At 41.4% G+C, this 12089-nt stretch overlaps 1 protein-coding gene across 3 annotated transcripts in view; it reads right to left on the bottom strand.

The window, feature by feature from the left end:
• Positions 1-3515: 3515 nt before the first annotated feature.
• Positions 3516-12089, bottom strand: part of nwd2 (NACHT and WD repeat domain containing 2) — a 51248-nt gene continuing 42674 nt past the window's right edge. For all 3 annotated transcript variants that reach the window (XM_030431473.1, XM_030431472.1, XM_030431471.1), the window contains exon 8: positions 3516-10203. In XM_030431473.1, coding sequence (XP_030287333.1) covers positions 6307-10203 — 3897 coding nt within the window. In that variant the 3' untranslated portion in view covers positions 3516-6306. The remainder of the gene's footprint in view (positions 10204-12089) is intronic.

The raw sequence follows: 12089 nt of genomic DNA, 5'->3' as shown, positions 1-12089 counted from the left end.
GCTGCGATTGACAGGATGGCAGCTAACATTCAGGCAAAGACACAAAACATGACAACAATGTGACACGTCAGATGCAAAATAGAGCCCTTCTAGACATTTTCAAAGACATGGTCACTGGTGCCGCATAAATGCCTTCTATCTGTTTCCACTCGGCTGCTTCCTGCTGTTTTACATTTTTCTGTTTGTTGAGGAACCAAACTGAAACTTTGACATGGAGGAGACAGTTGCAAAAAGTTAAAATGAAATATCATATTAAAAAAAAGTTTCCTTCACTTGCTAAGATTGATACCGAATTTTCTCGAAAAAATTTGTCTTTTCAAATCAGCCAGGAGACGGTTAGCATGAAGACAGTGGCAGGAATCTGTAACTTGCTGCTCTTACTCTTCAATTTTTGTGTGGATGAACCACTGGGCTTATAACGTGTTAATCAGATTTAAAATTAATTCAATTTTTTCACCTAAAGACAGAGCCAAGCTAGTACCTAGCTAGCTAGTTGGCCAGAGCCAGGAAATGGCTCTGAAGTCACATATCTTCCCATAACACCACAACTTGTTTTTTCACCATGCTTTTTTGAATGGGTAAATTAGTGAGTAAGATTTATTGGTGCTAGCTTGAATCTATAACGTTCTGTTTTTATGCTAAGCTATAAAAATTGTCTCCTCGCTGTAGTTCTAACACAGTGATATTAATCCTACTTTCTAAATTTCAAACTCTTACTTACAGTATTTAGCTAAAGCTGGGGCTATGGTTTGCTGTGATTCAGTGGGCTGTTTCCAGTGTTTATGCGAAGCTAAGCAAACAACTAAAAAATAGTCACACAATCTGCCATTTTGTCATCTTCCCATTGTGAAAAAAAGTTAGTGAGCTATAGAGGTGCGAGCTAGGAGCTAGCTGAGTCCCCCTTCCCCCTGTTTTTAAGCTAACCTAAGCTAACCGTCTCCAGGCTCTAATTTCACATCTACTGTAGAACCACTGCTCAGTTGGTTGTGTGTTTTCAGGGAGTCAATGCCATCAGTTGTCTCTCTGTGTTTTCTGTTTGCATGAAAATCTGAGTTGAGTGTGTTTGAGATTTCTTTCTTTTGGCCAGTTCCATACGTTTTGTTGTCCGTCCTGTTCAGTGACTCTCACTTCACCTTTGGTTTTTGGGTCCATTGCTCTTGTTTCGTCTATCATTTTGATATTATCAGTGGGTGGCTTGTGTGTTTTATTCCCACCGCCACCTTTTAGACACCAAGGGACCAGTTTGTGTTGTACAGTGTTTTGTTAGTTTCCCAACCTGCGACCCCTGTCCTTCAGGTTTTGGTTTTTTGGGTAGACGTAACAATATATTATTCAGAAACGTTCACTTTGTTGTCTTAACGTCCATCACAATTTTAACGCTCTTCATTACAATAAAAAATGGCACAGATTCATTGTGAAACTGTTGAATGGCCTCATTGTCTGGCTTCGGCAGTGACGCGTCAAACGTCAGAAAAATAAATGGACTTTGGTTTGTACTGAGTCATTGCTCAGGCCTTTTTAAAAACTGTCTCATTGTCTGAAAAGAGAAAGAGAAGCATCTACCAACACACAGGATTTGCTTCGTTTTAATTGTTAACTCCAACATGAGTGTGTAAAGGATAATGGGCTACATTGGATTAAGCATTTTGTGCAGGAGCTTTTAACTGCCATTGTCTGTTCCCCTCACCCTGCAAAATTTCCTCCTCTGTCCTCTGCGTCCCGATAAAAAAACAAACACAGCAGCACTGAGTGGACGCTCTAATCTCTTTAACCTATCACACACACACACACAGCTCTTCTAACATCTCCCATTTCCTACCTGTAATCAAAATAGAGCAACAAACAGACAGAGAGAAGGAAGCCCTTCGCATATCAGCGTCTCTCCACCCAGCATGCTTCAGAAGAATTAGGTCAGGGATTGATGGTAGTATCTTTCCAAACCGGGGTCGAGCGTTGAGGCAAAATGGGGGGAAATGTGGGTAAAGTGTCGGCGATAAAAAGGAATGAAGTTAGCTGTGATCTTCAGTCGTTGCGTTCCAGTTGTGGATTTGTGATAACTCACCTCACAGACCAGGAATGGCACTTTGTGAAACGTACACTTTGTCTCTGAGCGGTCTAAAATTGATGTGATTACCCTGCGCAAACACAGCGTATTTGGTGAAAGGCTTTTAGATGGTCAAACATAAGCTAATCAAACAACTGGAGGATTTTTTTTTTTTTTTTTTCAAGCAGCGCTCTGTGCTTCGACTTAAATTTCAGCTGCCTGTAAGGTTAAAGTGTTTAGTCGTGGCTGGTTTATCTGGCATGTTGGAGCGTACAGAGGGGGGAGGGGGAGCAATGTGGGTGAGTCAGACTTCCCCACTGCTGAAAAATACAGGTTACAGTTGGAAATAATACAAGGATGACAAAAGGAGGGCCCTGGCTTATGGAGCAAATTCCACTGACAATGGTGAGACTATTTTGGGGCTGAATAAATAAGAGGCAACATCAAACTGTACCTACTGTAGGACACACACACAGGAGCGCACTGTGTGACCTGTGGAGACCTCCTGTTCAACAAACAAGCGGTGTAATTATATGCCTGTGTGGCGCTGCAGGTGGAATGTGCTAGCTATAGTCAAGCCCTTGTTGTCATAAGGACTGGAAGCAGCCCCAATAGCCAACAGACATGAGCTCACCATCATTACAATGAGAGGCGTGGCCAAGCCCGTCGCCGCTGTGGACCCGATGTTGCCGTGGAGACAGGACACACACACACACACACACACACTCACACACACAGATTGGCTTAGAGTGACACCACTGGGAAATTAAAATGGTAGCCCAAAGCAACAAGCTTTTATTGGCCGATCACAGCTTGATCCTGGATGTGTTTGCTTAGCAAGTTTGTGTGTGTGTGTGCATGTGTTTGACGCAGGGCGCAGTACAGGTGCACTGCATATGCATCGCCTAATTATAATGACAATGTCAGGCAGTGTTGGAGAAATATTCACCACGCTTGTCTGGCATTCGGCATCGAGCGTAGATGAGCAATTACCGGCCTTTCAAATCATTTTACAGCTCTATTGTGTGTTCTTGTTTTTCTACATTTGTGGGGTCTCAAAACAGGGGACTCGCAGTGTGGGGTCCGACAGCTTTGTGTGGACCAAAATCCTGGACAGCACAAGTGAAGACTTAATGTTAGGGTTAGGTTAGTAGTATTCAGGTTTCAGGAAATGTATGTAAGTCTATATAATGTCCCCACATGTGATGAAAACATGATTTGTCTGTCAGTGCTCTATGACTCTGAAACAACAACAAAAACATGAATTACCTGTTTCACAACGGGCTTTGCAGCTTAACCTACTGTAGAGCTCCCACTGTATCACAAGTGGGCTAATTGCAGCCAATTAGAAGGGAGTTTATTCATCGGTCATTGTCTGAGATCAAAGACAAATTATGTTTCTAAAATCAGTAACATGACAACAATGTCTTGTAGCAGGCTCCAATTACAGTGAAAACCCTGAGGCGGTGCATTGGAGGCAAAAAGTGAACCATTTTATTACATTAAAATGTTTCATACAAACAATGCATACACACTAGTTTCATATTGCTTCAGACATAAGTTTCTTTTCTGTTTGAATTCCAGTTAAACAACTCTGTAACAAAATCTAAGTACAACATTTATGAAAATATAAATCTCTAAACAGGTAAGTCAGTCCTGACAATACAAAGAATACCATAGAAACATTCATTATACCAGTATGTCAACTATGAGTTGCAAACATGTAAGTTATTAAAAGTCATTCAAGTTACTTAACATACAATAATACCATTTACTGGCTTCCATATGGACACATTCAAATATACTCTTAAACTGGCATTCCAATATATTTTATAAGAGGACTCTTTTTAAACTTTTAGCAAAGATAGCACATTTTCTCTATCATAAACAGAATCACAGTAGAACACTGAAACAATTTGGTACCAATATAATTACAGTACAAGCCTCAGAAAACAAATGAGACAGTCAAGAAAATAAAACACAAACTAAAGTCGGGACTTTGGCAATTACATAATATATTCTTTCAATTTCATAACTCTAGGGAAATAAAGTAATTTAAAGCTTGATGCTGCTACCCGGTTTGAAATTATTCAAGGGCCGTTATCTCAACAGTTCAAAACTAGTAAACATACAATAAGATGGAATAGCCCTTGAAAAGTATATGTCAAAGTGTAAGTGTGTTGTTTTCAATCATGCCTGGCAGATAATTGGTCTCGTAAGAGCTCAAATTTGCGTTTTGGGTTATTACAGACATGCTTTGAAAAGCGATCACGGTACCTGCAAGGTACAACCTCATTTGTAACTTGTCTATACTTTAAGATTGTCAGCATACTAGATCTTAATAGCATTTATTTTAGCCTGTCATGATGTTACCAGAGTGAGATTCTATGGGGTCATGTAAGGGTCAAAATCTTTTAGAGCTTGTGAAATAATATCAAGATCTGTGGTTGTATTTCCCCTTTTGTCAACCCGTGACAAACCTCTACATTCTAATTTGTTAATGTGTAAGAAAAGATTTGTATAGATAATATCAGAGACTGACTAAAAATTGTGCAAAAAAAAGGATCATCAGTGAAATAAATCTAGTGAACTGCAGTGAGTACATATTTGAAGCAGAAAATATGGTAGGTTTTTATAAAAACATCATTAAAAAGTGGTCGAATTTATAATTACTCAAACTTTGGTTCATAGTTATTTCACTGTAAACAGATAATGAATGTTTACAAACATTTATCAAACAATTGAAAAAATGTAAGTACATGTAAAAAGTCAATTTTGGTCAAGATTTTGACTGTAAAAACTGGGCCAAATTCATAGTTGATGTAGACTCAAATTTCTTCTCCAGTGGCAATTTCTTTCAACACATTCCAAATCTTTTCAATCATGCTTTTTTGCCCCAAAATCTGCGAAAAATGAAATACAATCAAAGATTTTCATATTTCACAAGCTCAAATTTGACTCTCTTAGTCCCATACTTCCAAATGTCCTGTCTCTGTTGTCAGTTTTTTGTATTGATGCCAGGCGTTAACAGCGTAGAGGGAGTGTAGCATTTCAAGTGAGGAAGCTGTAGCCTGCAAGTACCCGGATGGCCTTGCGTACTTTTGTAGGCAAATCCATTACCAATACATTGAGACAACTCTAGATCACGTTTAACAATTTATACAATGTTTCACATGAATAAATCTAATAATTTATCATAAAACCACTCATAAAGTGCTTAAACCGACTGTCTAAACCTCTAAATATATTCACACGGCCAAGTTGCTTCAGTGAAACACTGGGTTAATCACTCTGTCCTTTTCCACAGGAACATTTATACAAACTCCACTAAACCTAAAGCAAGTACACTGGTTAAGGCGTGAATGTGTATGGTGCTATGCTACACTGTATGCTCAATAGTGGTGTTTCCCTTAACACAAATGGCACACAAACTGATGGAACTGCAGGTAAATTCACATCAAATTTACGTAAACTGCTCCAAGAAATTTCTACAGCTATCATTACAAAGAGCAATGCCATCAATCTCTCGTGTTGTTGACTGTTTCGTTTAGATTTAACATCAATGCAAGTATTATGCAACTGTGTGTATACTGTGTTTACAAATTCCCTGCATTTTCATAAATCTTGTAATCTGCACATAGAGAACATTTTTAAATTCCAGGCACTCACTTTGATTGCATTAAGCACAACATAACATTTTTAAGGAGTTGCACAAATTGCAGCAGCCAAAAAGGGATATGTACATATGTTCATAGTTCTTCCTTTTTGTACAGTACCGACTGATGTTGATACAAACATAAATACACTCTTTTTTTTTTTTTTTTTTAAATAAGAACAACATTATGGCTTAATGTGCACAACGTAAATAAATATAGTGTACAATGAAAGTGACTAAGATCACTGGAATGGCTTTGAAAATGTTTGACCACGACATTTGAATAATAACTCTGTTCTTCAAATGCAAAAGGACACATAATGGCAAACTAATACCTCACAGAATTGAAATGTTTAATCTTTTCAAAAACATAGTATTTTTCTAACAGTCTTGTGTGTAAAACAAAGAGAATAACTTGGAAGTAAGTAATACATAATTTGAGTGCAGCGTTAAAACCGTCGGCCCATTGACTACCCAGAGGGCTGACATCTGCAGCTGAATCACGTGGCTGTAAACAAGAATCAACTGCAACCCCAGAGATTCTAAACTTTGTCACCTATCTCCACCTGCCTATCCTAACTCGACCAGCTTCTCTGACTCCAACCTATCACTGCAGCAGTTCAGTCTTTTTTGTAGGCGTCGTCGACTCACCTTCTCCAGAGTCAGACACGTTGATAGGGCTGTCCCTGGAGAAGACCTCAGTTGACTCCCTCCAAATGCAGTCGGCAACAGTCTTAAAGGAATGGTTGCCACATTTTGGCCGCACCTTCTGCGAGGCGTTGTTGACAATCTGTCGGCTGTTGGAGGTGGCTATCTTTATTTTGAGGGCAGCATCCACACGATCCACTACTGTGTACGTGCCGATGCTGCCGTCCTCGAAGCCAATGATGATATTCAGTGCTCGCTGTGAGAGAGACAGGAAGGTGGGCGTCTTGTATAAGGAGCATGTGCCGATGCTTTTACCATCAGCAAGGCGCATCACGATCAGATTGGACACAACACCAGCATCATCGTCTTCATCACAGTTCCGGAAACAGACATACACAAGGTAACGCCCATCTCTTGATAATTTCTGCCGCCAAATGATACCAGCAGCATGGACAAGCCTAAGCTTCCCGCTGTGGAGATCCAGGACATTAATATTCTCATCACCTTTGGATACAATTCCTAGTTTCCCATTGGGTGAGATCTGAAAGTCCTCTAGATTTTTGAGGAAGTTGGTAGGCAGCTGGACTCGCCTGCAGACCGATTCATCTGCCACACTCCAGATGAAGATGGTCTCTGTGGATGTGATGAACACCACACAGTCAGGGCAGTCAGGAATGAGCTTGAAGTTGACGATGGTAATGCCATCATCACAGACAAACTTCTTGGACACACTGCCCGACCACAGGCTAACAGCGAGGAGCTTGTTTTTGGAGGTTCCCACGAGGAAAGTGTTTGCTGTGGTGATCAGTGCATTCTGAAGGGTGACTAAGATGTTGCACACTTTGTGCCCAGTTGCCAGCCTCCAGACTCTGGAAGCATTTTGCTCGCAGAGGGACACCACAAACTGGTCGTTGTGGGTGATTAGCAGCTGTGATATTCTCTGTCCGTTGATACGGAAGATGTTTTCTCCAGTGTTGGTTTGCCAGATGTACTGACTGGACTTGTCGTCTGAAGTCACCATGAGATCCCCTGAGGAGGTTAGGACACAGTTCTCGACTATGCCTTCGTGCTTAAAGACTGTCTCAATGAAGCCAGTGCTGAAGTTCCACTTGTGGACAGCTTCTGAACCGTCCATGGTAAACACATAATCCTCTCTGCCGGACAACTGTAAGGTCTGGATCTTCTTGCCAGTTTTATCAATATTAGACATGGCTGTGATGATATCAATGTCCCAAACAGACAGCACTCCACTGCTGGCAACAGAGAGGAGCAGGTTGTGGTGGACTGATTTAATAAGTTTGACGATAGCCCCTGAGATCTCAATCAGGCTAGCCATGCACTGTCCACTGTCCCTCCTCCAGACAAAGATAGAGGAGGTATTCTCCATGGAGGCCACAATGCTTTGTCCATTCTTGGAGAGAACAGCAGCCACAAAGCGTTCGGTACGTTTGGCTTTGAACTTCTCTACCATCTTCCACACCTTCGTGTCCAGCACCTCGATACTTCTGGCCTTGCAGATGAGAATGGAGCGCTGGTCTTCAGACAACTCAATGCTCACCACTTCACTGTCATCCCCTCTACAATCATAATCCTCCATCAGCCGTGGGTTGGTGACCTCTTTGGTGTTCCATACTGACAAACTGCCTTCATTGTCAATCATCACCATTTGGTTAAGCGTGTCCAGGACTAGGATGGACTTTACAAATCCACCAGAAAACTCTGAAGTCACAGTGGCCAACTTGTCCCCATTTCCAAGATGAAAGATGGATGCAGTATTGAGGTACTGGCCACAAAAGGCATACATTCCATCTGGAGAGCACTGGACACAAGTCACCTCATACCAGCAATGGAACTGGTAGAGAGGCCAACCGTACAATAGGTCAATAACGTTGACGTCTTTACTGGCCTCAAGCCAAGCTAAAGCATGATGGGTTGACAATGTGAAACCATTGATGAAAGCCACCCCACCAGCCACACCACTGTGCTTGGACCCCTTGATTTCAACCTCAGATAAAAGGCAGGACTTGTGATTATCATAGATGAGCAGCGTGTTTTTGGTTGTGGCCACAACCAGATACTTTTCATCAGATGTTAGCCTGATTCCCAGCACAACAGATCTGGCTGTGTCAATCTGTCTTAGAAGTTGTCTGCTTTCTACATCCCAGGTGCTGACAGACCCATCTTCCAGGGCTACTAGGACTATATTTGGGGCTAGAGTGGGCAGGATCTCCACAATCTGCATGTAGCTAGAGCACAATGGAAGCCTCTCTGGACTGTAGGTGACGTCCATTGAGGAGTGGAGAGGCACAATGGAGCAGTATTTTGGGCCATCTTTGTCACACTCGAGAAGGAGGTGTCTGAGCTTTGGGAGGGAGGTGACAACAGGCAGAAGCCTTTGCTGCAGTTCTGCAGATAGCGATGCTGGGTTCTTCAGTACTTTCACCTTGATGCTACGTAGTGTGGTGGCCAGGAACTTTAGTTCTTTTTCTTGGGTGTAGCTGTAAGCTAGGTCAATGTCTGTTAGAGCCTTATCAAACTGGCCAATCTTTATCATTGTGTACAGCCAGCTGAAGTTCATGATGACACCAAACATGAGGTCATCAGTGCGACCACTCCTGGTCAGATGGTACACCAGCTCCGTCATCTTCCTGTGGTTGACGAAGAAAATGTCAGGCTCCAAAAGGTTGCACTGGAACACCCAAGGCTGCTCAGGAGTCTGCCTGTCATATGAATACTTGTCAGAGGATGCCTTTTCATGGGACTGCTGATGGTGGGGGTTTTTGTGATGAGATATGTTCAGGGAAGTGAAATGGTTGTTATCGTAAGTGAAGATCTTCTTCCTGCCTCCTGACCATGCCCCCAAGAAGTACTCAGCTAGGAGGCTATGCATTTGATGGACATCCTCCTCATTACTGAGATAAAGCTTCTGGGCAATGAGATGAAGATGTCTGTTGGCCCAAACCATCAAGGTTACGTTACGTACCTGACGTTCAACCAGATATCCATCCAGCTCCTCTTTGAGCCTTGCAACCAAATCATAAGAGATCCTCAAGGGGTTTTTGAGGTAAGTTGCCACAATAACATCCCCGAGAACTATATTATCAAGGGATAGAATATCTTCCAGCTCGACCTCAGTAAGCCCAGCCTTGGCCATGGTGATATACCCTAATGCTCTGAAGACAAATCGTTGGCCCAATTTGTTCTCCACTGAGTAGAAGAGCTGTTCTATGCTTTCGTGCACTGTGGAGCACAGCGATCTGTCGTCCACATCTTTGTGAGACCTCCAATGAACCACTTCTCTGTAGATGAGATTGACAAACATTGGCAATGTACACTTGGCAAGTGCCTCATTGACATAGATCTGTTGGCCTGAGGTGACTTTTCTCTTCACTCCCAGCAACTGCTGTTTCAAGGTTTGGCTACAGACCTTGCGGTCCCTCTGGATTAATTCCACATAATACCCCTCATCATGGATGAGGTGTCGAAGCTTCTGCAGGATGCCGTGTTTATTGGGCAATGTTGAGACTACAATGCGGACTGTCCGAGGCAAATGTATGGGGAGCCACCACAGCTTGCGAACTTCATCGCCATCTGAGAGCTGCTCCAGGGCATCAAGGACAATAACCAAGGGTCTGTGGAATGAAGATTCCCCTAGTAGGTTGATCAGCAGCTCCTTCATCTCCTGGATCTTGTTAGGCAAAAAGTGAATCAGGCAGCGGTAGTTTAGTGCAATCTGTTCACAAATGCTCTGGAGGAGGCTGCGTAGGTCTGTGGAGAGTAGACTGGAGCCGATAAAACGGACAATGACCACTGGGTCTGTCTCAGGGCCCATCTCTGTCTGCAGCCATGTGTAGGCCTGAAAAACAGCAGAGATGATTGTTAGAATATATAGAGTGGAATGAGGCTATGAACTGAAAAAAATTAAGAAATCTGCTAAATAAAAAAATCTTAAAATTGAGAATATTTTAAGACATTTGTTTACATTCTCCTAGGTCTGGTCAGAACAACAGTCAAACAACTGGTATAATCAAAGCTCTAGAGTGCAGGGAGAGGGATCTAGTTCATCGTTATTCAAACAATATGCGGTAGGGCTCATTAACACTGCAAGGAGGAAAGATGTAATACATTTTTACTTCATGACAGCAAATCTCTGCTACACCGAATTTCTAACTTTTTATTAGACGTAGAAAACATCTACAACTCTGTGATGTTTTTTTTAATGTTCTTAGACATTGTCTAGGTCATAAGTACATAGCTCTTATTCATATATGAATACTGCCTTACTTAATCATCAGAAAGCATTCAATGAGTAAACTCTAGTACAAATATGAGGCTTCGTTGTTAGTATAATTTCATTCATGAATTCATGAAAGGGCCCAGCTGAGATTTTGAGACATTAAGATGGTATTTGACACTTTTAGGGCAACAGTGATGACGCCTACTCATCATTTAGCTGTGTGTATGTGTGAGAGAGAGGGAAGGAGAAAGAAAGCGACACAGTATCTGTCAGCACAGCGTTTACAATTCTAAATGCTTTGCATGTGTGTCTAAGACTGAATTTATAAAAGTGTGAATATCAAAGACTTTAAATTTGAGTAAGGACATTTTCTGTCAGCCTGCTTGATTTTCATAGATTGTTACATTTTATAAATCTCAACTGTTTAAGGTATGTAAACCAAAATGCTACAATATGTCACATGTCAGAACAGGAAGGCAAGAACAGAGAGCTGTAAAACGGCAAAAGCAGGTAGAGGTTTGCACTTTCTTTCAACGCGGGTTTTGTGAATCTGTATGCCTGTGCACAAGCCTTATACTCCCTATTACAATCAGCCATAAATAAAAGTCTACATAACTTTAATTAACCTGATTCTTACGTTCAGTAACTGCCATCCATTATAATGGGCCAGAGAATCGGCAGTGTCTCTGTAGGCTTACACCTACATTAGCAATAATCTCTAAACTGTGCCAGCGCAGCCATTACACACTGCTGTATTTATGCTTTAATAGTCTATTTAACAACTAGTGTGATTTTTAATTATGTGATTATTATTCTAATTATCAATATTCTGCAACTGTGCATGATTTGGCTGATGATATGAAAACCTGTTTCATGACAAACTCTACATCAGTAATTGATGTGGTGACCCGAGGAGTTTGGAATCTAACAAACCATGCTAGATTCATCTTATTCATTAATGTGTGTGTACGAATGTGCAAACAAGACTGACTGACACATCTGACAGCTCTGCCCGGAGTCGCACAAATGTGAGACATTTTGACCTGGATTCTTCTCTTCTCAGTGGACTGCCTTAAATTATATATCAAACACAATATATAAGTTCAGCGTGTTAAATTTTCAACCATGTTCTAATATTTTTTCTCATCGGTTTCTAGTCTTTTTTAATATTTTTTCCCACCTTTTTTGACTGACACCTGTCCCACATTAGTCCTCCCTCTTGTGTGTTGAAGTCTGTGTCATGTGTTGGGTGTTACTTTGTTTGCTCCTTGTGTTTTCTGCAATCCTGCCTGCGTTCCCTGAGCTTCAAATTGGTTTGTACCTCATTTAGTTTTGTATTTCACTTATGTTTTTTGGATTGTCCCCAGCCTATTTTTGTGGGTTTTGTTGCTTGCCTTTGCATTTTTTGGACTTCAGCTTACGCGAATAAAGCTCGCCTTTTCTTTTTTTTTAGCCATCAGTCTTGGTATCTTGCGTTCAGGTCCTTTAGGGAATAACAAAACATA

The sequence above is a fragment of the Sparus aurata genome, chromosome 10, assembly GCF_900880675.1.
Source record: "Sparus aurata chromosome 10, fSpaAur1.1, whole genome shotgun sequence".
Classification (NCBI taxonomy): Eukaryota; Metazoa; Chordata; class Actinopteri; order Spariformes; family Sparidae; genus Sparus; species Sparus aurata.
The sequence above is the reverse complement of the archived record's forward strand: the minus strand, read 5'-3'. Positions and strand labels throughout refer to the sequence as shown.